General features: G+C 42.9%; 2 protein-coding genes and 1 non-coding gene across 11 annotated transcripts in view; all 3 read right to left on the minus strand.

The window, feature by feature from the left end:
- Positions 1 to 3472: 3472 nt before the first annotated feature.
- Positions 3473 to 3546, minus strand: Trnan-guu (transfer RNA asparagine (anticodon GUU)). Its single transcript has one exon. It is a non-coding gene; the product is annotated as a tRNA-Asn (tRNA).
- A 646-nt stretch (positions 3547 to 4192) lies between these two features.
- On the minus strand, positions 4193 to 5083 carry LOC120423181 (glutathione S-transferase 4-like). The gene is made up of 2 exons (XM_039586874.2): positions 4805 to 5083; positions 4193 to 4746 (listed from the first exon to the last, which is right to left on the minus strand). Exons 1-2 carry the CDS (start codon positions 4937 to 4939, stop codon positions 4237 to 4239), a joined length of 645 nt encoding a protein of 214 aa, XP_039442808.1. The 5' UTR covers positions 4940 to 5083; the 3' UTR covers positions 4193 to 4236.
- Positions 5084 to 5626: 543 nt separating this feature from the next.
- The window catches only part of LOC120423182 (intermembrane lipid transfer protein Vps13), a 48499-nt gene continuing 26319 nt past the window's right edge, over positions 5627 to 27806 (minus strand). For 4 of the 9 annotated variants that reach the window (XM_039586876.2, XM_039586878.2, XM_039586875.2 and 1 more), the window contains exons 11-20: positions 25790 to 25834; positions 25406 to 25591; positions 24882 to 25328; positions 22805 to 24819; positions 22618 to 22745; positions 22466 to 22553; positions 17508 to 17570; positions 12856 to 13059; positions 10920 to 12790; positions 5627 to 7401 (exon numbers count right to left, since the gene is read on the minus strand). In XM_039586876.2, coding sequence (XP_039442810.1) covers positions 6636 to 7401; positions 10920 to 12790; positions 12856 to 13059; positions 17508 to 17570; positions 22466 to 22553; positions 22618 to 22745; positions 22805 to 24819; positions 24882 to 25328; positions 25406 to 25591; positions 25790 to 25834 — 5813 coding nt within the window. In that variant the 3' untranslated portion in view covers positions 5627 to 6635. Of the gene's footprint in view, positions 7402 to 10919; positions 12791 to 12855; positions 13060 to 17507; positions 17571 to 18054; positions 18109 to 22465; positions 22554 to 22617; positions 22746 to 22804; positions 24820 to 24881; positions 25329 to 25405; positions 25592 to 25789; positions 25835 to 27806 lie in introns of all 9 variants that reach the window. The other 5 variants (XM_052711147.1, XM_039586877.2, XM_039586881.2 and 2 more) reach the window with 5 other exon arrangements.

Here is a 27806-nt window from a genome sequence, read left to right on the forward strand (position 1 = left end):
GGTTGATATAGTATTTTAATCAGAGACTACCTAAGCCAAAACAAAAATCATAGACGGGTGGTTCAGAAACCCATTTTGATTATTGGATGAAATTTTGAAAGGGTGGGGACAACTTTTAAAATAAAATTTGCAATCGCCTAATTAAATACTCTAAATGTTATTTTTTTGTAAGGCCACAAACTGTGATCAAGACTTTTCTATTTTTTTTTGTTTTAGATAAATAATAAAACGAGTCAAATTAAAAACACAAACTTATGGGAAATTGGACGAACTTTTTTGTTGAAAAAATCTAGGAGACTGAAAAATCATACATACCATACCAATCAGCATAGCGCACCAGGTACGCGTGCTGTAGCAAGAAGACGCTTCCATCTTTCTCGGTCTTGTGCTGCTACTCTCCAATTTCCCAGGTTACAGATCTTCCGGGTGTCACCATTCACTTGATCTCCCCATCGTGCGCGCGGTTTCCCTGCTCTTCTGCCTGTACCGCCAGCTGGTTCAGCGCGGTCAAAAAGCAGTCTGACAGGCTGGCTCTCGTCCATTCGGGCGACATGGCCGGCCCACCTGAGCCTCCCGATCTTCGCCTGGGTGGCGATGGTCGGTTCTTCAAGAAGCGCGTGCAGTTCGTGGTTCATGCGTCGTCGCCACACTCCGTCAGACACCTGCACTCCACCGTAGATCGTTCGCAGCACCTTCCGTTCGAAAACGCCAAGGGCTCGTTCGTCCTCCTGCCGCATCGTCCAGGTCTCGTGGCCATAGAGGACTACCGGTCTAATCAGTGTTTTGTACATCGTCAGCTTCGTGCGGCGTTGCACCCGATCCGAAGTGAGGGTCTTCCGTAATCCGAAGTACGCACGATTCCCAGCAAAAATACGAGTCCGGATCTCTTTGCTGGTGTCGTTGTCGGCGGTTACCAGCGATCCCAAGTACAAGAACTCGCTCACCTCCTCCAACTCATCATCATCCACAGCTAGAGGGGTGAGACTTGGGGGGCCGACGTCCCTCGAGCCCCTTCCTCTCATGTACTTTGTTTTCGTCGTATTCATGCCAAGTCCTACACGTCTTGCTTGTACCTTCAGTCGAGTGTAGACATCTTTCACCGTCTCCAGGTTTCTTGCCACAATGTCAATGTCATCGGCAAAAGCAAGCAGCTGGTAGTACTTGTTCATGATCGTGCCACTCGTTTCGATGCCCGCCCTTCGAATGATGCCCTCAAGAACGATGTTAAAAAGCGCACAGGATAAGCCATCACCTTGCCGCAGCCCTCGGCGTGATCCAAAGGGTTCCGCTAAATCCCCCGAAACACGCACGTGACACATCACACCATCCAAAGTAGCCTTGATCAGTCGAGTCAGTTTATCCGGAAACCCGTTCTCGTGCATAATCTGCCATAGCTGCTCGCGGTCGACTGTATCATAGGCCGCCTTGAAGTCGATAAAGATGTGATGTGTGGGCACGTTGTACTCACGACATTTCTCGAGGATCTGTCGGAGACAAAATATTTGGTCCGTGGTGGCGCGCGCGCCAGTGAAGCCCGCTTGGTAGGGCCCCACGAACCTCCTTGCATGGGGTGACAGCTGACGGCAGAGGATCTGGGAGAGGATTTAGTAGGCCGCGTTGATAAGCGTGATGCCGCGGTAGTTGCCGCATTCCAACTTATCGCCCTTTTTGTAGATGGGGCACACGACACCATCCATCCATTCCTCCGGTAGCTTCTCCTCCTCCCAGATCTTGGAGATCACGCAGTGAAGCGCCCTCGCCAGTTTCTCTCCTCCATATTTGAAGAGCTCACCGGGTAACCGATCCTTGCCGGCAGCTCTGTTGTTCTTCAGCTTCCTGATCTCCCTCTTCACCGTCTCCAGATCAGGCACTGGGAACTGTTCATCAGCTGCGGGCGCTCCAAGGTTGACTCCTACGCCGTCTCCGTCCGCTTCATCGCCGTTGAGGTGCTCGTTGAAGTACTGCTTCCACCTGTCCAACACCTCGCTCTTGCTTACGATCAGGTTCCCCTCGTTGTCCCTGCACACGTCGGCTCGCGGCACGAAGCCTTTGCGGGACCGGTTCACCTTCTCGTAAAACTTCCGCGTTTCGTTAGCTCGGAATAGCTGCTCCATTTCCGCGCAATCTCGGTCTTCTTGCTGGCGCTTCTTAAGCTTGAAGACCGCGACCTGCCGATTCCGAGCCTGCCTGTATCGTTCCACGTTCCCTCTCGTCGCCTTGTGCAGCTTCCTGTCGTAAGCTGCCTTCTTCTCGGCGGTAATCCGTTGGCACTCGTCGTCGTACCAATCGTTTCGGCTGACTCGGATCGCACTACCCAGTGTGGCTTCCGCTGCACTGCCGATGGCTGAGCGAATACGGCTCCAACCATCTTCGAGCGAGGCTGCGCCAAGTTCGTCCTCACCTGGCAGATTCGCTTCCAGCTGCTGCGCGTAACTGTGGGCCACTTCCCCGTTCTGCAGACACGCGGTGTTGAACGGAGGGGCCCGCCGGCTTCGGCGTTGGTTAAACACCGTCGACAGCTTTGAGCGCATGTCAACTCCAACTAGGTAGTGGTCCGAGTCAATATTCGCACCGCGAAAGGTGCGCACGTGCGTTACGTCCGAGAAGAATCGGCCGTCGATCAGGACGTGGTCGATTTGCGTTAAGGTCCGTTGGTCAGGTGATGTCCAGGTGGCTTTGTGGATGTCCTTGCGAGGAAAGTAGGTGCTCCTGACCACCATTCCCCGGGACTGAAAAATCAAATAAGTCATATACAAATGGCCGAAATATGTCCAAACCCCTTGTTTTCCACATTTTTATTTTTAAATCCGCTGTATCTTAACAAGGATTGGAATTGAATTTCATTTTCGAGTGCAATTGGCTCGAATTGAAATATAAGCCTAAATCAAAATTCGTGTTTCAAAACACCTCATTCAGCAAAATAGCAAAACCAACTCAGTAACACCCCCACCCCAATGATTATTGAATTATTAACACGCTGGCAAATGCTACAAAATTTGAACTAAATTTCGCTAGATAATTAAATAAGATCTGCAAATAATTTAAATTTTAACACGTATCACTACTTGCATTGTAGAACATAAGTTTTGAAATCCTTTTTTTTATCTTGTACATCCAAAATTAATGCCGCCCCAAATTTCATGCAATTTGGACTTCTATGCAGCAGCAACGAACCGTTGCTCCTAAGAATTCCGGCAAAATTCAAATAGCTTCTGGTTTGACACCCTTGCATGCACGTCTACTGTTCACATTTTTGATAAATAATAACTCGGAACTTTGCCACTTTCCAGTGCATTTTTAAGATACAAAATATTCTCTGAAAATTAATTTTTGTTGATATTTCAGATCGAAACCCGTCTAGAGACGGGGTGGGTTGTAGAGGGTTAATTACCTGTATGCTGTAAAAAATAACCTAATATTTTAAATACCATGCCAGTGCCACATTTCGGCAAAAGAAAAACAAAAAGAATTCCGCCCCCGGGTGGACTCGAACCACCAACCTTTCGGTTAACAGCCGAACGCGCTAACCGATTGCGCCACGAAGGCACTTGCGTAACGAGGAAAACAGACCACTCCAAAAGACCCAACTCTGGACTACAAAATGTTGGACCTTACGATTCGGCATACAACGTAAAGGTTAAACAAACTAGGAAATAACAGGTAAAATTTGGCTAAAATCGCGGGTAATAAAAGAACGAAACAAGCCTGCAACTAGAAAACGAACAGCCAGCCCAAGCAACCTGTTGCAAAAGTGGACCTGCGCTCTGTAGCACGCCACGTCAAGGCTGAATGTCACACGACTTATGTCGCATCACGCTGCGCGACGCAACGTTTCTGATAATACAGCCGATTGGTCGCGTGGCTCAGTGGGTAGGGGTTCTGGCAACCAATCTAACTTAATGTTAAGGTAGTGGTTCGATTCCCGCGATCAAATAAATGACCCAGTTTGAGAAGTTTGTTGTTTTATGCATACCAAATTTGCGTTTCTTGGCCTTGTAATTGTAAAATTTGCGTTTCTTTGCCTTGTAATTGTAATTTCTGAAGATACATTTGAAAGGGGCGGTACTACATTGCTCTTATGGCCTTTCATTCCATTTAAACGTTGTTTTATTGATAACAGTAGCCTGTAGTATAGACCCGGACAAGTTTCGGGAAAATAAAACCAAATTTAATAAAGTACAAAGACTGCTGATGAATCAAAACCTTGTGAAATGCTTCAATTTATTTTCAAGCCATTTAGTGCTTAACATCAACAAAGTACGGCGCAAACACCTTGGATCCCTGGACGCAGATTTCCTCGTGACCGGGCACGCTCTTGGACACGAGCCCGTACCAGCGCTCAATGTTGCCGTACTTGGCCAAATCAACTCCGGCGGCCACCTTGAAGGTCGTGATCGAGGTCAGAATGGCATAATCTGCAATCGAAAGCGCCTCGCCGGCAACGTATGTCGCCTGGCCGAGGAACGTGTCCAGAAACTGGAGCGCTTCCTCGAACTGCTTCGAGGTTCCCTCCGGGACGGGTTTTTCCTCGAAGGCTTGCGGGTAGTAGTGCAGCCCGAAACGCTCGTACAGCGTTCCCATGTCGAAGTAGAGCCGCTGGTTGATAAGGGCTCTCTTTTGCGGATCCCGCGGGTAAAGCGCGTCATCCGCGGCATACTTCTCGTACAGATAGGTCATGATGGCGCGGGACTCCCACAGCGTAAAGTCGCCGTCCACCAGAGTCGGAACCATGTGCTGGGGATTAATCTGGAAAATAAACAAACTGTTAGCAAACAAGATTACTTTGCTGATAATGCAAACTCGCCTTCAAGAATTCCGGCGTCAGGTGCTCGTCCTTAAACAGGTCCAGCTGGATCAGGTTGAGCGGCACATTCAACGTTTTGGCCAGAAGCCGCACCGACTGGCACGGAGGCGACAGTTCCATGTGATAAAGATTCATGCTTGAAGACGGCACCGCACACACTTCCGCTTGCCGGTCAAAACAACTCTCAACTGGGGCTTCTAATCCGAAGAGTGATTCCGCAGCTACCGGTGGAAATGTGCAAAATAATTTGAGCAAAACAGCGATGCACACACACGAGCGCATTTTTGGGGAGTGAAAATGTCTGTGAGATAAATGTCACATTTGAGTTTAGCGTTTGTGCAGAAATGGCAGGCTCAAACAAAAGTTTGTATGTGTATAGACAAGCTTCTGCCAAAACTGCCAAAAATCAACCGAGGTTCAAAAAATCTGTAAAATATATCAAAATTGATGCGTCTGGCATCCCTGCTCGATTCCCCTCGATTATCAAACACCGAAATGACAATAACCTTCCAACTAGAGTTCAAGGTTGTTTTCATTTGGGGGATATTTTTGGAAAACAAAGTGGTGGACCGAAACAAGTCACCAACAGGAATGTTGCAAATGCGAAGCTGTTGTCACGTCACGTCGCACAACTCTAATGACAAAACATCGCTGCGCGACGCAACACTATCGATAAAGCAGATGGCTGATTCCGCGGCTCACTGGATAGCTGTTTCGACTGATAATCTAAAATAATTTTAAGAGGGTGAGGGATCGAGCCCCGATGGTTATGATAAGACTTATTTTGGTGAAACTTTCTTTCATTTAATAACGAAGTTGAGCTAAGTTCGATACATTTATTCATGCTTCTGGTAGGACAAAACTAAGAATAAATATAGGTAAAAAATACACATACAAAGCAAGAAAAATGTTCACGTGAGCGAATCAAAAGAATGTGTTTGTGGTACAATAATGAACATCTTTATCATTTCTTTTATGTTTCGTTATCTCTGGGATTTGGTATTTGTACTCGTAATTTCGTCACTCGTAATAATCGTGGGTCTCGTGGCGCAGGGGTAGCGGCTTCGGCTGCCGATCCCGATGATGCTATGAGACGCGGGCTCGATTCCCGCCTTATCCACTGAGCTTCTATCGGATGGTGAAGTAAAACGTCGGTCCCGGTTTCTCCTGTCTCGTCAGAGGCGCTGGAGCAGAAATCCCACGTTAGAGGAAGGCCATGCCCCGGGGGGCGTAGTGCCAATAGTTTCGTTTTTTTCGTAATTTTAATATAGATGGTAAAGTCTAAGCAACAATAGTGTTTTCCTACCATATTAGAATTTAGAAAAAGAGATTGCTTCCAGCGTCGCATCTTCGCGTTTCACAGCAGTTTCCTACTTGGTCTCATTTTGGTTGTATGATTTGCCTACTTTTGTGTACAGCATTATTTCAAAAAAGTCGCCGCAAACAAATCAAAAGTACGAAACATTACGATTTCTAAGAATGCTTTTGGTGGAGATGGTTTAGTGGGAAAATGTGGCTACAAAGGCTACCAGCCAAAACTGTAAATATACACTTCAATAGCTGCGAGTAGTACAACACGGATGATAACATTCTAACTGGGGTAAATATCACCATTTTCATCTCACGCAAAGAATCCGTCGCCCAGGCAAACGCATGTAAAGCTAATGTGTTTGTGTAAACGATGATAAGCTATCCTCGCTAAGCGATTTTAATGTAGACTGTGTGTGGGTGTGTATTGTCGAATGCTTCAAGCACTCACTGTTTTATTCTTCTATATTTAAACGGTAAAAATTTTACTCTTCATGATGATCTAGACTAGAGAGAAACGCGCTCATTTCATCAGTTTCTGCGCCACTTCGACCAACCGGTTACGCCGGAAGGCCACTGGCATCAGCAGCACCTTCTTCTGATTCCCGGACGAGCTGAACATCTTCTTGAGGGCGGATTTGTTGTCCTTGGCGCGCAGCACCAGCTCAACGCCGTCGTTCACCACAGACACGCTCAGCAGTTCCGTCCAGCGGTGGGTCCAGTCGCACTGCCACCCCCCAAACAGGTCACTCTTGGTGGCGTAGATGAGCCGGCAGTCGGTCAGCACGACCACGTCCTTGCCGTCCACGATCGACTCGTAGTACACGAAGGTGTCCGACGCGGTAAACTTGCCCTTGTCGATTTCCTTCAGCAGCTTGTTCCCCTCGGCTTCCTTCCTGTTGTACGGCCTCACGATGCCATCCTTGTGCAGGAACCGCGGCGACCGCAACCGGAACGCCTCGTCCGACAGCTCGGTGGCCCGCTTGACCGCATCGAAGCTACCGCTGGCGAAATCCGTTACACCGGCAATGGGCCGCGCCACCAGCCCGACCGCACCCTTGCCCAGCCCCTTGAAAAAGCCCTCGACGCCGTCCTCTCTGGCTCCGCTGATGGGCTTCGTGAACACGCCCGTCACTCCGTCAAACACGCCCATCACCAGGCCCTTGCCGCTGCGAGCGATTCCCTCCTGCAGCGAGGCCGGCTTCTTGTTGAGCGCATCCCGACGCTTCTTCTGGTAGTCATCGTCGAAGGTCAGCGCCGCCAGGCCTTTGCCCATGGCACCGGTTATTCTGCAAAGGAAACACTTCCATTAGCAAACAAACAGGGTGACCACTCAAATCCAATTTTCAATTTCCCGACATTTTCCCGACTTTTCCAGAACCTCAAAAAATATGTATTCTTATCTGAAGAATGATTTCAAATCATAAACTCTTTATAAAAAGTCAATATAAACCATTGGACAGAGTTTCTAAAAAAATCATTGTCAGTTTTAGTAAAAAAAATAAAAAAAAAATATTTCAACAATAAATTCCTAAAAAATTCACTTCCAAAATGGAACCATAACTTTGATTCAGGGTAAAAACACGAAAAATCAGTCGATGAAAAAGAATTGAAAGCTCAACAATACCTGTTATTTCAATATTTATTTTTTAAATTACCAAACACAAGTTTTTTTAAAACTTCGTTTAAGCTGGCAATGAAAAAAAATCATGACAAAAATGTTAAAAAAACAAAATTTAAAAAAAATTGTATGGTTATTAGGGTTAGTGAATTTTCACGATTTCGCGGACAGCGTGAAATTCGTGAAATTTGGTAATTTCCGTGAGATCCCGTGAATATTAGAAATTTTTCTAATCAGTACTTTTTATGTAAATTATTTAGTTTAGTTTTTAATCAAATTACATAATAAAATCTTTTTAAAAAATTAGAGGAAAAATGTTTTATGCACACGCCTAATTTTTTTTTCTCTGATTTTGAAGTTTTTCAATCAAAACTTTTAAAATTGACTCAAAAATTATATAATTATTCGTTTTTGTCGTTATTAGTCCCATCGATAATTTTCATAAGCTTTTCTCAGAAAACTCACATTTTTAAATCATACTACATTCTCTCTATTTTGAAGGTAGAATTAGAAAAGAAATTGGAGGATTCTTACTTCATTTATTGATAGGTAAATGAATTTAAATGATTTTTCACAGTCCCGCAAAATTTTCACGAGGTTTGATGATTTTTTATGGTCCTCATAGAAATAAAAAAAAAATATAAAGATTACAAACATAGTTTTTTGCTTCCAGGCTTTTTAAATGAAACTTTTGAAGGGGGATATAAAAACCGTAAAGAATATTTTTAGTGAGTTTCAAAAGTCTTTCAAAATATCGAACAAAATTAATTTTATATTAATCATTTTGGCTGGTCAAGACTTTAACCTTGCTTTGAATAATAATTCAAGTAAATGTAAAAAGATAATATAAAAGCGAATCAGAAGACACTGTTTTGTTCTGTAAATCAAATATGTTAGACAAAAAAAAAAACAATACAAACAATGAGCATGCGCAAGATCAAACTTATTTTGCAATGTCAATTTATTTAATTCATTTTAAATCTTTGCTCAAGTTTTATTCGCTAGATAATATCATCTTACGTAAATATTAGTTTTCTATTAGTGTCTCGTTTAATATTGATGAAGAAATTTAGAGTTGGTTCAAATTCAAAACGAAGTATAAGAAGTTTTTTTTCTGTACGATTTTCATGGCATTTTAAAAAATTTCACGTTCCGTAAAATTTCGGAGAAATTTAGTGTTTTGAAATTTTGGTCCCCGCGAAAATTGCAATATTTGAGCGTGAAAAATCACTAAGCCCAATGATTATATTTATTAACAATGCTTTACACATCTTTTTGACTTGATTACAGTTATGATTCTTTCAAAGAATTTAAAAATATCTATTTGTTCGTTTAAAAGATATTTTCACAATGTTCCCTTTAAAATTTTGTAAAATTTTAATAATAATTTTTTTGAATCAATGTCGATTTATCGAAGTGTCAGTATTTAAATGTTTAATTTTTTTGAATGAAACATTCAGTTTGATAACACTTCATATTTTACCACTTATTTTATACGACAAAAGATATCTAAGCTCAAACAATTTTTTATTATTTTAATCAAGCCAATGCAAATTTTAATTCCATTTCAACTTAACACAAATTTTGAGAGCAGAAAACAGAAAAAGACGTAAAACTTTAGAAAATAGTAGTTTATGCAACAAGTTGCAAAAAGAGGATTTTTTCAGCACGAGTCGTACACTTATCCAACGAGGTTCACCGAGTTGGATAAATACGAAGAGTGCTGAAAAAATCAAGTTTTGCAACGAGTTCCATACAACATTTTTTGCAATTCCGAAAAACACCCATTGAGTGAAATTTTATGTCAAATTTTCATGTATTTTGTCAATAAATCGTTTAAATCAAAATAATGTTGAAAAGTGTTACTTTTCAAAACAAGTGCTGAAAAGTTCAACTTTTCAGCACCCATTTCAGTGCTGAAAAGTAGAACTTTTCAGCATTTATTTTGAAAAGTGTTGTTATTCGATTCTGTTATTTTTGGTACAGAAAAGTAGGCTATTTCGTCGTTCAAGAATGACAGGAAAAGTAAGTAGTTTCACGACGGAATTGCAAAAACAATATTTAAAAAACTAATAAATAAAAAAAATGATTGGCATTTTTACCAGCCTTATTTTCAATTTCAAGATTTTTAAATATTTTCAAAGCGTAATTTTTCCATTTTTTTCATTCAGAACGGAAAACCTTTGTTTTTTTTCTATATAGGGAAAATTCTCGTATGTTTGGCAGGTTAAGCACTCGCTCCTAACTCCATCCAATTAGCTGATTTTCACTATTTAAACAACTAATTTTGCAAAACTTTTGATAGAAACTTGCTTGCTCACTTCTTGTTAAGCTATTTATCACTCGATTTCAGTTGAAAACGCTTTTAATTAGCTTTAATTGAATGTCAAAGTTCTGACCTGCCAACATTAGAGGCACGCTGGAATTAGATGCTGTTCCCCTATGAAAGTTATCCGGAAACTGAAAATCAACCTTTATCTATAGTTGTGGTACCCATAATCACACAAAAGTTTAAGGGAATCAAACATTTGGAACAATTTTTGAAATGACTGAATGAATTTAGTTTAAGATTCAAAAATACTTACTACAATTAAAAACTATAGCCAATCTGTAGTTGGATTTGTTTTTTTTTTAAATATTCAAGTAATGTGGCAAAATGAAACAGAAAATAACTATACGCTCATGTAATCGTCGAAATCAAACTCTTTTTCATATTGGCTTTGTTGTTATTGAAATTTAGATGTTACCTTTTGTTTGATGAACATAGTCGAAAATAAATAACAATCTGTTGATTCATAAAAAAAATATTAAAAAAATATAATAAAAATGTATGCCATTTATTAGAATTTTTAATGTCTTACGTCTTAAATAGCCTTTTCATTCTCATATAGATTAAAATAGTGAAAGGAACCCGAAATTTAAAGTTAGGTAGATGCTGAAGACGAATAAAGTGAAATAAATTTCAAATATTTAAAAATAATTCAATAATTAGAAAATGTTTTTCAAATATTAGGATGATTGGAATTCCCGAATTTTAACGATTTTCTAACAAAAAAAAAACACAAATTCCCGACTTTTTCTCGATTTTTCGTGGATTTTGGTGAATTCCCGACTTTTTCCCGATTTCCCGACTTGAGTGGCCACCCTGCAAACAAACCTTAATCAGAATCGAATTGCACAACTTACTTGGAAACCGCTCCGGCCGCCCCACCAACGGTATGGCCAAACAGCGACCTCACGCCCAGCACCAAACCCTCGGCAAACTCGCCGGGGCCCTGAATCGCCCCCTGGAACGGCTCGTAGAACAAATCCTCCACACCCTTGGTAAACCCGACGACCAACCCGTACGGATTCCCAATCACGTCCAGCCCGAGCACCAGCACGTACAGCTGCTTCACCGCCTGGCCGCTGTAATGCGTGACGCACTCCGACACCAGCTGGCGCTGCGTCAAAAACTGAAACTCCCGCTCGAAGAACGCCAACCGGAACACCACGTCGTTGATGTCGGTCAGCGTGACGCCCACGCCCTGCAGGATCGTCGACAGGATGCCGGGCAGTGCCTTCGACTCCGAGCCGGCCATCGAGAAGCTGACGTGGATCTTGAGCGGACCGAGGTGCAGGTTGTCGTAAAAGTTCTTCACCTCCGCCTGGGACTGGATGGCGACGTGGGCGTGCAGCGGTTGCGTTTGTACCTTGAGGTCCTCGGCGAACAGCGTTTTCGCTTCCGCCTCCGTCGTCTCCGAGCTGATCATCTCGAAGATCTCGTTGATAAACAGCAGGTCCACCTTCACGTGGAACTCCTGCATCAGCACGCGCAGATACTTGAACTGCTTCACGTTCGAGTGCGGAATGATGCGCTGCACCATGCTCATCTCGATGAACGGCTTAAACTCGGTGGTCGCCGCAACGCTCTTCGGGGGTGGGATTGGGGCGAGAACCACGGGGAAGATGCAGTCGGTGAGCTGGTTGTCGATCTGGATGCGGTTGATTTTGGCGTGGAATTGAAGCTGGTGCGAGGACGATTTGATCTCGAACCAGAGTCCGGGGTAGAAGGTTCGGCGGATGTCACGTTCGGTTGATTTCTTGACGATGTTTCGCGTGAAGTCGATTTCGATGCGTTTCTCTCCTTCCAGGAAGTACTTTTTGCTGGCTGATGCGCCGATTTCCTGATCGCGGAGGTACTGCTGGAAGGAGCTTTCCATGGAGTAGGTTTCCTGGATTTTCATCTGCTTGAAGCGGCCGGAGCGTTTGCGTTCCTCCCAGATGACGCCGGAGCTGGCGATTCCGATGTACATCAGGTCGCACTGTTTGCTGTTGTTGACGAGGGACAGGCCGACGCCGTGGATTTCCAGCTTGATTTCTTGCGTGACCTGGTCCAGCCGGCTGGAACTGTGCACTTCGTACGCAATGTTGGCGTTGTCGGTTACCAGCAGAACGCGCTGAGTTCCGTTTAGGAAAGACACCCAAAAGATGTCCTTGTCCGTGGGCGATTTGAACTCGCTAATGTCGTCCCGGCGCAGATCATTCTCAACCGAAACCAGCTTGGAACCACTGTCCCAGACAATCTTCCGATCACCAGCCGGGTTGATCCACGTATGCAAAACCATCTGACTGGGCATCAAAATCTTCCCGTTCACATCGCCCTTCTCCTTGAAGGCAAACTCTTCGCTAGTGTGGTTGATCAGCAGCGCCGGAGCGTCACCCGCGTGGTACCCGGTAAATGTAATGTAGATGGCGCCCTCCGTCACGTGCACGTCCACATTAATTCCTCCGTAACGGTTCTTCAGCTGCAGCAGCGTACACTGCACTTCGGTGTACTTGAACGGAGCCGTAATCTGCGTACTGTTCACCGCCCGAACCCGCAACATCCGGTTCTCCTCCGTCTTGGGCCACAGCGGAACGCAGTCTTCCACCTTCACCCTGGTCCAGGGATCACCCGGGCGCAAATGTTCCTGCACCTCCACGTCAAAATCAGCCCGGTTGATCAGGATAAAGTACGGCATAAACACGATCTGCTTGGTCAGCGAGTTGTGCGTCAACGTGTTGTGAACGCCAATCTGAAATAACAAGGGAAATCGTTGAGCCCCCCAACTCTCACACCCCCTCAAAATCACAATCTCACCTGATAGGTCATATTGTTGGCCTGGCACGCAATCACCCCGCTCGAGCCGGCCACGTCCAGCGAGAACTTTTCGCTCCACTCGCCCGTGTCCACCCGGATGGCGGCCTTCTTCTTGCCGAAGAAGACCTTCTCGCGGAACGAAAACAGGATCGGCCCGTCGTACTCGGGCGGGTGGTACAGGATGTTGGTGTTTTCGTCGTTGGGCTGCCCGTTACAACAGATGAGAGGGAGAAAAAGATTAGAAATGTTAAGTTGATTTACGTGGAGGCATGATTTTATAGAAATAGAGGGAGAAATTTGTTCGAAATGCTATTAACAAAAGTAGTGTGCCCGCGTGGGAGGGAAGTAATGCTGTTCCAAATTAACACACAACAAAAATAAATAACGATTAACAAAACGAACATGTTTTTGGAGGTGGTGAGCACACGTACACCTTTCTCTCCCTTCGCGTTTGCTGGACGGGAAATGAGAGGTTGGTTAATGTGTAGATACAACGACAAAGATGGGTTAGGTACAGAGATTTTACGAAAACTGAATCGTCAGTGATAATTACACCGGAACCAACAAAAAACATAAATGACCAATTTATTAACCCTATTTTATTTTGAAACAGTTACAAATATAAGGAAACCAAATCGGAATTTTAGTTATTTAAGTGAACATAATAATCAAACGAATAACAAAAAAGCAAAGCTATCAACAAAGAAAATTGAAAAACATGCTTGTTTGTTGATACGGTCCAGGCTCAAGACTTTAGATTATCCGAAGTTTAACCGTTGGTATGGAAAATTATTCAAAGACGGTTTAAAAAGTTCTAAGCATGTCTAGTGGGATGTGGGATCCGCATTGCCAAAAGGTTCATGAATTGATATAAAAACTTACTATAATTATTATTTATGATTGACACTTTACCAAATCTGAACACTTATTGGACAATTTAATGCGCAAAAATAGGCCAATGACCGAAATTCTGCCAAAATGCATAATGACTATACTTGACTTAAGGATTTTATGTATTCAACTAACAATTTATTTTTGATTTGGCTCAAACTTTGTGGGAGCCTTCCCTATGACCAAACTCTTTTGAACTAATAACCCCATTTTGTGTTATTAGTTCATCCAATTTGGGCAGCTGTCCATACAATGGTACGTAAATATTAGAAAATCTGTAAATTTTAAAGGAATTCTCTGATCAATTTGGTATCTTCGGCAAAGTTGTAGGAATTGAAGAGGACTGTTCAGAAAAAAAAATGCTGAAAAATGCTGAAATTTGTATGACTCAATCACATCCCCAGACCCAATGTCACCCCTGATGACGGTACACGGAAAAAAAAACTTGCTGATTTTCAATTTCCCAAAATTAATATTTTTTTTTATTTTCGATTTTTTTATATATTCAAAATGAATTATCAATAACAAAAAAAGAAGAAGAATATGCCCCACCCCCCAACCTCCCACACTGTAAAAGTGATTAGAAAATCATATGATATTTGCACTCCAATCAGGCATAGGTTGCGTGAGTTGGCTGCAACCGTAACGTGAAATTCTTGTGATGTGGGGTATGACTGTATTGGTACATTTGAAAATGCATACAGCCTAGCCACCAGAGGTTCACGTAGATTTTGCATGCACATCCATATGGAAAATAACCACATATATGTTCATGCAACATTGTGGTGAACATTATTATGAGTGTAGTGATTTTTGAAAAAAAAAAACGAAATTTGATGCATAATTTTGTTTATGTAAATTTGGATATGCAATCGAAAAGTTCTTTTTTCATTTTCTGATAAAGTGCCCCGTTTTCAAGATATAGCCATCGAAAGTTTGATTTCAGCGAAATATTTGCAGAGAAAAATGCAATAAAAAATTATGCATGCTATTTCGATTTTTTTCCAAAAAATACTTTTTTTTAAATTATATCTCGGCGGTGAAATTTTTGACCATACCTCTCTATGGCTGGTCCTCTAAAACATATAAAAAAATGTCAAAAATAAAATAAAAATACCAATTTTGGGAAATTGAAAATCGGCAAGATTTTTTTCCGTGTACCTATTTTTTCTTAAAAGTCCTCATCAATACCTACAACTTTGCCGAAGACACTAAATTGATCAAACAATTCCATCAAAAGTTACAGTTTTTCGAATATTTACATACCATTTTTTATGGACATGTCCTCCGCTTTCAATGAAACTTTGTAGACATGTTATCCTAGGCTTATATAAGCCATTTTTGTGTATATGGAGCCAGTTGCACTCGAAAATGACATTTGAGAAGGCCGTAAGTTATTTTAATATTTTTGTATTTCGTAATTCAAAAATTACTTTATCTCGAAGCCGTTGCATCGTATCGAAAAGTGGTCAAAAACAAACATGTAGGAAATAGGATGTGCTTTCCGAAAAAAGACACTAAAAGAAAAATACGTAACACTTTTAGGAGATTTTTCGATTTTTAAATTTAAAAGTTAAATTTTAAGGTGATGATGATTTTTTTCTAATTTTTTCAAGATTTCAAAATAATATAATTATAATTATATCTGTGAGCCCATGCATCCAATGAATGCTGTCAAAGACAATCTTAATCGGACAAGCTTCCGGTAAAAATATTTTCGAGACTGAAAAATCAAGTTGGTCAAATAGAAATGGCCAAAAACTACCAAAACCCAAAAAAAAATCTAATCCGCATCAGAGCTTAACAGCTACAAACTTATTTCTACATAATTTTAACATAAGCTCGATAAAAAAAAAATGGAAGATTTCCGAGGATTGAAGCAACCTGTGACCGTGTTCGGAAGCGTTTTTTGTTTGCTGTCATTTTCAACATGAAAAAATCAACTGCAAAATAGAAATCGGCCAAAATTAGGTCAAAGATCAAAAAAATACAGTCGACTCTCTGGCTGTCGATCTTCTCGATATCAATATGGCCCCATGTACCGATGAATTTCTCAGTCCCTTCAAACTGCATACTTCGGTTGTCTTTATTCCTCGATATTTTCTCTTGCTTGAAGAATCTCTTCCTCGACGGTCCCTTGGATTCTATTTGCTTTAAATATCTATTCCGGTTGTCAATAATTTCACTTTCTCATGGCTTGCATAGACACTTTTCTTTGAGAAACGAAGCTTTGAAGGGTGTTTGACATTTATTTGTTTTTGTTTGCTGGACGTTGCCATGATTCTCTCCCATAGCTGGTTAGCAAGAAAAAACAAATTTTAATCAAGTCTTCATTTTGCATCGTTCTGTAAACTGATGCTTCTCTTCCTCGACGGTCCCTTGGATATTGACAACCAGAGAGTCGACTGTAGTATTTTTTTTATTTACACCCAAAGGAAAAATATATCTCAAAATCTGCAACATTGGATTTGCTGCAGAAAATGTCATATTTTATAACATTTTTTGCAGCAAGCCCGTAAATCATTTTTGCCCGCGTGTAAAAATTTCAGCGATCTGCAGTTCTCACCACCACATGTAATGCTGGCCCGTCCCCGAGCAACACTCCAAAGAGAAGCATATGTTGGTGCTCTTTCACTCAATTTTCATCAAGCGTCCATGGCGCGGTGGTAGCGTGTCGGATCAATAACCAAGAAGTTGATGGTTCAATCCTCGTTCTGTTAAGGGTTTTTTTTGTGAAATACAACCAAAAAGCCGTCGGTAATGTCGATAATTGTCGGTAACGGGCAAAAATGTCATACTCCTATATCGCAAAAAATGCATGAGGACAGATTTCATGCAGATTCTGATATACTTTCATGCCGCCATGCATCACAATCATGCGACTGCCAGTTGGGTGTACGAATTAGCTAACTCGAACCGAAACACCTTGAAATCAACAGAAAATGCCTTCTGAAATACTTTAAAAAAATACATTTTTGCAATTCCGTCGTGAAACTACTTACTTTTCCTGTCATTCTTGAACGACAAAATAGCCTACTTTTCTGTACCAAAAATAACAGAATCGAATAGCAACACGTTTCAAAATAAATGCTGAAAAGTTCTACTTTTCAGCACTGAAATGGGTGCTGAAAAGTTGAACTTTTCAGCACTTGTTTCGAAAAGTAACACTTTTCAACATTTTTTTGATTTAAGCGGTTTATTGACAAAATATATGATAATTCGACTTAAAATTTCACTCAATTGGTGTTTTTCGAAATTGCAAAAAATGTTGTATGGAACTCGTTGCAAAACTTGATTTTTTCAGCACTCGTCGTATTTATCCAACTCGGTGAACCTCGTTGGATAAATGTACGACTCGTGCTGAAAAAATCTTCTTTTTGCAACTTGTTGCATAAACTACTATTTACGTTGTTAAGGGCGACTAGCGAGTTTAAAGCTAATATTCAAATAATTTTAAAACATTTTTCATGCTATGGTACAAAAGTCACGTGAATTATTTATTCCCTTTGAAAAAGTTTTTTTTAATATAACGAGTAAATGTGTACCACCAGAACAAGCAACCCAAGACACCATGTCCCTTTTTAAGGCCCTTTTGAAATGTTTGCGTGCAGTTGTAGTTGGTAGTTGTTGTGTATGTACAGAAATGCCGTGTGGTTTTGAGCTATTATGTGTGATAACCGGTGGTGTTCAACAGCAATGGGAATGTCCATGAATGTTTGTTTTTTAGGATCTAGGATTTTTGCGCGCCCAATAGCACCTACTTTTTGCGCTCTGGACCCACAGCTGATCGCCGAAAGCTTCTCACAAATTCTTGCTCTTCGTACCTGCAAAAGGTTTCAGTATTGATTCATGGTTTGTTTGGCGGCTGAATTTGCTGTTTTTTCTGATTCATTGCATTTTTTTTGTTTTCTTCCAGAGTTCTGGCGTACATGAGATTGCAAAATTGTTACTTTTTTAAAGAACTTTTTATAAAACGCCTACCACTAAACATGTACAAAAGCATGTAAGTAACATGTAACAGATACGTAACGAACAACACAGAAGCTGAAGCTTAAACTTGGAACGAAAAGATACGAACTACACTCATTCCCATCCACTGAATTTGTTAGCATTGTGTGCTGCGTGAAAGTGTATTGCAAAATCGGCCCAAAATCCGTCCACAAAAATAAGAACTTGAACCAGCAAAAAAAAAAATTAACAATCAAAAGGTTAAAACCAGCCAAGAACAAGAGAGAGAGAGAGAGAAATAAACAAGTAAACTAAAATGAACACACGCACACACTTTGACAGGGTGGTGGGTGATAGTACCTTGTACGAAGTAGTTTTGCCAGCCAACTCTTTCTTCTCTGTTTTTCGTGATTTCTTTGGCGATTTGTTTAAGATTTTCGTATTTTCAAAACGGCAAATGCAAGATTGGTGGTTGTGGTTGGTGGTGGTGCGTCACGTAATACAAACGGTAATATATGAAACGGAATATGCACACAACATACGCACGCACACAGAGAACGGGGAAGAGATAACGAGAGAGAGAAAGAGAGAGCAAGAGGAAGGAATGTTTTGTTGAAAATTCGCGAACATTGCACACAATACCCGAAGAGGAAATATTGGAGAAAGAGAGCAAAATATGGAATGAGATAAAAACGGAAAATATACTGTTGAAAAATATAAATAAGCAGTAGAATATAAAGGTTTTTATTTTTGTAATGAAAATTGAGTTGATGATATCTAGAATTAACACTAAATTTCGAATCAGTTTAGAATTAAGAACAAATGATTTTCCTGTTTTCAAATGATTAAAGATTTGTTTCCAATTCTATAAATAGGAAATAAAATCCGAAAAATGGCGAAATGTTTAATGATAAAACAAAATATGTACAAATGTTCCTTACTTTTGCATAATATAATAATTTACTGTAAGCAATACTTTTATATCAGTCAATTGAATATAAGAGCAGATTATTCACACACAAAAAACTCTCATAATCTAAAAAAAAACAAATCGTACAAACTAGACATGAGCTATTGATTTGAGTTGTTGCATAGAAATAATAATACTAGGTTAATCTTCGTCTAACGAGGCATCCGACGGTATAGAGGAAATATGCTCATTTTAAGCCTAATAAGCGGTCGTGTTTGAATGATGCTGGATAAACTGGATTGTTCCCTGAAATTCACTCAAACCAAGTACACCAACGAGTAGAGCAACTTTTTGTGAACATTTCTGTTTATTTTCACTTTTATTAAATGTTATGCAATTCCTTTTACAAGCATTTAAAAAAAAAATATTTCAAAAATGCATTCTAATCAGTCGAGTGCATTGGGCCACGCCCATTTTTCTATTTTCAGCTTAGTTCTTTTTTTCTTCCAACGCTCTTTTGGGTCTGCTTAGTGTTGCCAAAATTGATGAAATTTTAAGCGAACACTCACGAAAAGTAGCGTTTATAGAGAAAGTTTCCTGGCAACACCACAAGCGCTGCTGATGGTGGTGTTGGTGGCCACCCTTTGTTCTTTATTTGCCTTCGCTTCTCGCTCGGTATTCTTCAGCCTTTGATTGGAATGGGTACTCAAAATTGAAACGTCAAAAGACTTGGCGCGTTTGTTTTTTTGATGGCGCTTGCTAATTATTTACATGTTTCGGGATTATTTTTCAAGTGAGTGACTAAGTAATGGTCAAAAGAACATGTTGCCGGTAGTTGGAAGCAATTTTTTGAAATCGTTAGCGCAAGTGAAAAGATATTGATGGCGACTTTCGTTAAGCAGTTTACCTCTCATCTTGCGAGTGGATGTGTGTGCCACTAAAATGATGAGAAATGGTCTCGCAAAATAGAAATTATGATCAAAAGTGCATTCAATTTGATCTTTTTGGCCAGTAAATGGCATACATTTGCGTGCTTACTCGAGGCGGTGCTGTTGCTGGTAAGTTTATAGCCTAAATAGTATTTTTGGAGCTTTAATCGAGCATCAAACTCTCGATATGACGAAGATAGGTGTTTGATTAGTATGGTATGTATATTTCCCCTACTTATTTTATATTTTTATCATATTATACCACATTTCAATGTTGCCAGATTAGCCAAGTTTCCGGAAGTTATGTTTGTACAAATTTCTCTACATCCGACAAATTTTCTGCATAATTGATTTGACAGGTGCTACAAATCAAAATTGAAAAGTTCTTTCAGAAATTTTACGTTCAATTACAGCATCTTAATGACGTTTTCATCAGAGCTTTAGTAATAAATTTCTTAGAAGGAAAAGAGCAAGCAAGTTTCTATCAATAGTTTTGCAAAACAATTTGTTTATATAGTGAAATAGGTCCGGATCCTCCTGCCAAACATATGAGAATTTCCACTTTTTAGAAAATATGGATCATCAAACGTCAGCGGAACGCATATTTCTCACTAACTTGGACTTCGCACTAAATTATTGCTATTGATCGCACTATTGCAACTTGTCAAACTGGCTTGGAAAATTTAAAATTTCCTCAAAAATGATCAAAGAGAGCCGAGGTTTATCGCTTGTTTTTTTTTTAGCTGTCATTCGCAATTTTGAAGTGCGAAAGTTCAGTTTGGTGGAAACTGCGACTGGAAATGTAAATAAACAACAAGTGGTTGCCTAGATTTTTGATTTTTTGCTGTGCGGGCAAAAACCAAGTTACAGAGCAAGGATCAATGTTGCACAGAATATTTTTTTTTCGGCTAGGTTTGCTGAGTTGTACGGGGTCGTAAAGCACAACTGAACACTCGTCAAACAAATCAACCAAAAAATCTGCTGTTTTAACTGAAGCATCTAGTTGCAGTACGCTTAATCAAACTACAAATTACATTCCAGTTTGACAGCTCGCCCAGAGCAGACGTGTGTCCTTTGATTGGAGCTTAGCGCGTTTTTGACGGTGTTTTTTCTAACTTTCGCCGACGGCCATGGCGGCGGCCGCGACGGCGGAGAGTGAGTGGACGGAGCACAGGACTGAGGATGGAAGGCCGTTCTACTGGAACGCGGCCATGAAGAAAAGTGTGTGGGAGAAACCGGACGGGTTCCAACCCAAAAAGCAGGCGGTGACGGGCATGGAGGTGGAAGACTCCGAAGGAGGTGGAGAGGACGGGGGCGAATTTCGTCCCGTGATCAAGGTTCGGCGCAGGAAGGCTAAGGAGGAGATCAACGACGGCAATGGCCAGGAAGTGGAGAAACTGCTCAGCAACAACAAGTTCAGCCCGCTAGCGGAGAAGAGCAACAACAACAACAATGCGAACCCAGCAGCAGAAAAAACCACCCCCGTGGTACCAGCACCCGGCAAGTCGGCAGGGGAGAAGAAGCAGCCGCCGCTGGTGGTGAAAGAAACGAGTTTCGCCCGCCTTGCGAAGGTGATGTCGACATGTGACGTCCAGCCGGAACACAAACTGACGCGGTACGGCACCAAAATTACGTGCTTCTCGAGCGACGACTTCGACACGGTGCAAGCTCACCTGAAGAAGAACAAGGTGCAGTTCTATTCGCACGGAAAGCGCAGTGCGAGACCGCACCGGGTAGTAATGCGAGGTCTCCCGAACGCGGAACCGGATTACGTCAAGGAGCTGCTCAAGACGGAACATCAGCTGGACGTCTTGGCAGTACACGCCATCAGGCGGAAGCAGCAGCTTCCCGCCATCGATGAGACGCCTTTCATCGTGCTCTTCCCCAAGGGGCACACCAGTCTGAAGGAGTTGAGTAGCAAGGTAAAGAAAGTGGGACCAGTCGTCGTCCGGTGGGTGGCCTACCGGAACAAAGAACCGCACGTGACCCAGTGCAAGAACTGCTTGCAGTTCGGTCACGGAACCAGTAACTGCCATCTCAAGCCCAGGTGCAGCAGCTGTGGGGGTGCCCTCAGCACAGAAAAATGCAAAGCTGAAGAAACGGAAGCCAAGAAGTGTGTCAACTGCTCTGGATCTCACGAGGGTCTGGACCGCAGCTGTCCCAAACGTGCGCAGTTCATCCAGTCGAGGCAGCAGGCGTCCAAGCCGAAGCCGCCAGCATGGAAGAAGGACAAACAGTCTCCGGCTGTAGCCGCGTTCACCGCGGCGGATTTTCCTCCGCTACCTGGAGCGGTGCCATCCGTCGGGACGGAAGAAAAGCATCCTCGTCCCGCAGGAAGAAGTCGAGAAAATACTGGCGCCGGCGCCGGTGCAACCCCGAAGGAACAACCAGGCGAACGGAAGCTGTACAGCGAGTCCGAGCTGTGGGCCATTTATCGAGAATATAGAGTTCGCTTGAGGCAGTGCAAGACACCCGAGGAACAGATTGATGTGATCGCACACTTGTTGACACATGGCGCGGGAAAATGATCATCTTCTTTTTATTATTTTTTGTATTATCGTTCCTCGGTCCTAACCTGGTCGCAGTACCTAAAAGGACCTAATAAAAATAAGTTATGAGAAAAAAAAAAAAAAAAAAACTACAAATTACGAAATTGTATACCATGTTCAGTAACTTGAACTGTTTTTTTTCTGTTTAAGATATTGAGTTTTTTTTAAAACAACTTATTAAGTAGTCAAGATATTTCATGTGCATTATTAAAGACAACAAACTCCAAACTGACCGGTGTGTAAATATTTTGATACAAAAGTATTGCTTCGTAAAACCACAAAATTCAACTCAACTCAATCAACTCGTGCTAGCGCGCTTGCTCAGTTACAATTCTATTCTAGATTAAAGAAGGAGAAAAATAAGAAGAAAACATCCCGCTTACCCGATAGCTCAGCATCAGCCCCGTCTTGTTGAGCATCCAGAACGGACAGTACACAATCAGCGTCAACCCGTCGGTGCGGCTCTCGTACCTGTAAACATCAATTCGAAAATTATACTTTTTTTATTGTATTGAAACCCTTTTGAACGACTCACTTCACACCCAGCTGCAGTGACATCACCTCCACCGAGTCGTACGCGTTGAACGTCCACACGCCAAACTCCGGCGGCTGGGCCGGGATCTCCGTCGTGCAGGACCAGTCCTTCTCCAGGTAGTTGACCAGCTGTTGGGGGAAATGTACTGTGATTTGAGGTATCTCTACTAGACTGAGAAAAATCTCACCCTCGCCACAATGTAGGTCGTCTCGGTGGCCGTCCGAGCGGCCGTCTTCACCGTTGGCAGATGGAGCAGTTCGCCCGGCCGCAGCAGCTTCTCGCCATAGTCCAGGTAGTCCTCGCCGACGATCGTCGAGGCGTTCGAGAGGCTCTCGGTGCTGGTGACCAGGTCGGCGTCCAGTTCGCGTCGCACCGAGCAACCGGCCACGGAAATGGTCAGCCCGATTGGGAGGGCGTTGCGCAGCATGAGCGGTGGCCGCAGGTGGATCTCGTAGCAGGCGCTCAGCATCGTGTGCTTCGAGGTGACCTCGTGAAAGACGTCGTGCCGTTCGCGGACGGCGTTGATGTGGAACGGCTCGAAGGTTTTGATCGGATCGCACTGGAGCGATTTGATCAGTTCGGTGTGGTTGGGGGATTCCTTCCAGCTGATGCCCTGGGCTGACGAGTGGTAGCCTTTCATGGAGAAGTGCAGCTCTTTGAAGTCGCTGTACAGGAAGTAGAGCGGGACGTTGAAGAATCCTCCGGAGCGGACCTCTCCGACGAGGTACTTTTCGTGATCGACAAACTGATGCACGTAGATTGGGGCAGTGAAGTGGTTGTAGATTTGGACGATGCCTCGCAGCACGACTACGGTGGTGCCGTGTTCGATCTTGACCTCCGAGATGATGGCCCACGGTTCTTGGTCGGTTTTGCGGTACAGTGGGAAGTACCGCTTGTCAGATTTGTAGACGGGCAGGGTCAGTTCCTTCTCCGTGTCGCCCACGATCACCTTGAGGAATTTGTGCGTCGCGCTGTTTTCGTTGTCCTGCATGACCGTCACCATCGACAGATCGTTGTCCTTTTCACGTGGTTCCAGATTCAGCCGTCCATTTGGCATCACGATACAGCTCGTAACATCCTGACTGCCGGTTTGCTCGATCGCGATCAGTTCGTCTTCGCGACCCGACTGCAAATGGCTCGCCTGAATGACGAAATCACTTCCCACAAAGTTGATCTTGATGTCCTGGCCGGTGTCGTTCTGAACCATGTACGGTGCTTGCGTTTCCGTCTTGACGATACCTTCACGCTTGATCGCTTCGGAAAATGCTTTGCCCAGGTTCTGAAACACGTCCAAGCAGGTCTTCGTAACGCTCATCTCTAAGCTGTCTCGCGAACCGACGTTGATTCGGGTCGTTGGATCCCGCGAGCGATCCTCGTGGTGATCGACCTCAAGTTCCAGCGTCAGCTCCCAAGGAATGTGCTCAACGTTCCCATTCGGCAGTTCTACCTCGTTTGGCTCGATCACGTACTCCCACAAAGCCAGCGCTTGGTTGTAGTACGACATGCTAAGCCGCAACGAGCTGTTGATCTTCATTTCCGAGCTCCAGTTGGACACCTCCGCCTGCATGTTCGTCTCGATGAACAGCATCGGGATCGTGTTGATGCCCAGTCCGGTTTCGATGATCAACGAAATCGACGGCACTTCGACCATGCACTTTTCCTCCTTAATCTCGCGGCAAACCGACTCCAAACTCAGCGCATCCTCTGCCATTTCCGGCCTGATGAACCAGAAATCGTCCGGATTGTAGTCCTTAATGTCCCACAGATCGCTATAGTTGACCGTCTTCTGCGTTTCGTCCAGCTTGACCTGCTCGTTCGCAGTTAGCGTCATCAGCGCGTTGTTGATCAGTTCAATCACGGCCGGTGACACGCTGATCTTGATCTTGGTCGTGTTCAGCCCCAAATGCAGCCCCTTGCCCTCAGGCGTCGATCCGTTCAGACTGATCGAGCACGGATGGATCACAAAGTGCTTCGTATCGTTGCGACGCTCCGGGTTGAACTCGGCGTAATACAGACAGAGATCCTTCAGCTCACCCTTGATGATTTGCCGCTCGCCGATCAGTCGCACGTTCAGTTGAATTTCGTTGTTCAAAATCAACGCGTAACAGTTGATGTCGTCCATCTTCTCCACCAGAATAATGTCCGGCTGTTCGATTTTTATAATCACCGTCATCTGTCCGGGCTCGGATTTCTCCGCGGGGACTGCAAGCGAAAAAATCATTTCGTAAAACAACCTGCCTGCAAAAACCCCTCAACCTACTCACCATTCGACGTGCTGGTCTTGCGCTCCCTGCGAGCCTGCTCCTCGGCCGCCTGCAGCGCCTTCTGCTCGACCAGCTCTTCCGGTTGCAAAAACTGCTGAATCTTGAGCAAAAAGTCCACCGACAGGATCAGATTGAAGCTCGAAACCTTCACGTCGGCAAACATGTCGTTCTCCTTCATGTTGAACGTAACGTCGATCATCGAGTGCAGCGGCGCCGTCAGGGCGGCCGTCTCCGCATCGTCACTGCGCCCGCTCAGGATGCTGATGTTGGCCTCGGCCGTCGAGCGACGCTCCATCAGCCGGGTCAGCATGTTCTCTCTGTTTGGGCGGATGTCGTCCAGCCGTATGTCGCACAGGATGATGGCCGTGTTGAGCGACCCATCGGTCAGCTTTTTGCCTTGCAACGACAGGCAGAATATCTCGAACCCGGCTAGGCCTTCGCCCGGAGCTGCAAACGTCAAAAATATTCGCGATCATTCACGGTGCCATGAATAAATGTTCACGGCAACTTGAACCCAAACTCACCCGTAAACAGCTTAATGTTGATGCTGTCGATCTGGAAGCTAAACTTGAGAAACGTGTCGATCTTCTGCTTGGCGGCTTCCTCCTTCTCGCGGGCGGCCGCTTCCTGCTTGGCGCGCAGTTCCGCCACGTCCAGCCCGAACGGTTTTGCGGTAGCTTTCTTGGCTACGGAAGACCAGGTTGTTTTACCTTGCGTAAGAATAACGGAGTTCGCGCGTTAGCGATTTCCCAACAACTTTGTAACATTCTTTCGAGAGGTGCAACATTTTGGAAACTCAGCATTGGCATATCCTTATTAGCATTTTTGGGTAAGAATTTGCAAACGCAAGCCAATTTGAATCGAAATTAGTGCAATCTTATCTAGCGGTTTCGAACGGCATAGCTTACCATCAGTAGCAGAATTGTCAGCGTTGGAACAAGTATAATCAGTGACTATACAATTTTACATTTTGATTGGTATTTGTCAAGCACACAGGTTACAGTGGGGATGGTGAGGTGGCACACGCAGGATCAACACAAGGCAGTAACGAGCAATGATGATGACAATATTCAACAGGTGCGATTATGGGCAGCAAGTGCATATAAATAGGGGAAACATAAGCAGCATGATCATTTAATAATGGAAGGATCGATTCAGAAACTAATAAATGTGGTTTATATAAACGTAAAGCACAACCAAAAACATGAAAGGTGTCGATAAATAAAACACCAGCAGACATTTTTATAAACTTCCTCAACCCAGTGCGATAATCGCTTCGAACCCTTACGACCTTGGTAGATTGGCGAATAATTAAAAAATAAAAATCCGTTCAACACAATTCAATTCTGCAAATTACAAAACTGAAGTCCATTCTACATCTGGGCATCATAAAGTGAAGTTGAGTATGATCAAATCGATATTCTAGCACAGCAGGTCCTTTTGGGGGTCCTAAACAACTCCCCAAAGTTTGGGAACGCAAAGCAATTTAATATGCTGTGGGAATTTGTATGGGAAAAATATTTTTTTTTTTTTGATTGTGATATTTGTAAAATTTACGTTCCACGCTAACCGGACTCATATTCGGTTGCTCTAGAACGTGCTCTAATACTTTCCCGAAGAGAGTATGTATGAGTATTGCCTCTAAAAAAAGATACGGGATTGCCTCAAAAGGCAGAATATCGGAAGGCCAAAATTCAAAAGGCCGAATTTTGTTTTTTTTGCTCAGATGGCAGAACGTCTCAAAAAGCCGAATGTCTGGAAAAGCAGAATGATTATGGAATTTAGAATTTTGTTCATATTTTTAGGATTTTAATTGATTATGATGTTCAGAGATACGGTTAACTAACAAACAGTGTTCTTTTTTGATATTTTAAGCGAAAAAAGTACATAATGAAGTACATTCTGTTTGTCTTTACCAATCATTTTGTTACTGTGCATTAGGGTGCCCAGAATACGGGACTTTTTCTCAAAACCTCGCTCCACAAGCTGAATATTGTTCCTTGAGCTATTTTAGGACTCTGGGTCAAATATGAGCAAAATCGGTTAACTTACCCATTGATACTCGGGGGTGAAGTTTGTATGGGAAAAATCGAAAAAATGTATGGAAAACCCAATTTTCTTACGGTTTGGTCTGCACGGTGCGCTACTTCCATCCAAATATTCCCAAAAGTGAGATTCTCATTGAAAATTTAATGCTCTACAACTTTGTAGAACATACCAAAGCTGTAAAACATAATCCTGAAAAGTTATCAGCGATTTAAAAAAGTCATTTTTGTATGTAAAACATTTTTTTCGCAAAATTTAGGCTCGGGTATCAATGGGTTAACCTCAACCAATTTCGCTCAAAATTTGAACAGATGCCTAAAATAACTCAATAAACCGTTTTCCGTTTGTGGAGCAGGGGGTCATTTTTTTCTGGGCACCCTACTGTGCATACAAGTTAGTAGAATAGAGTGATTCTGGGCTCTGCCTCGGTGGAGTCGCTGGTAGGCAGTTGGACTCACACCACAATCCAAAGTTCGTCAGTTCGAATCCTGGGGTGGATGGAAGCTTAGGTGCAAAAAGAGATTTGCAATTGCCTCAACAATCAAGCCTTCGGACACCTAGTTTCGATTAGGAATCTCGCAATCGAGAACGCCAAGGCAATGCTGTTAAGCGAATAATTTGATTTTTTGAATTCAAAATTAATTTTTATTATAGATCTAAAAAAAAATCAAATCACGAACGACGAACTGTATGATCAAGCGAACACCTGTGTACTGGACCAAGCCGCCGGCGGGTATGAGAATTATTCATTTATTCATTCATTCATATTTAAAAAAAAATCAAACCATCCACTTTTACGCCCCCAGGTCTTTTGTGGTCTCTATTGCAAGTTTCTGCTCGAACCCTAGGAGTCCATAGGCTTGAATGGGGAGAGCACCC

Source organism: Culex pipiens, chromosome 3 (genome assembly GCF_016801865.2).
Source record: "Culex pipiens pallens isolate TS chromosome 3, TS_CPP_V2, whole genome shotgun sequence".
NCBI classification, from domain to species: Eukaryota; Metazoa; Arthropoda; class Insecta; order Diptera; family Culicidae; genus Culex; species Culex pipiens.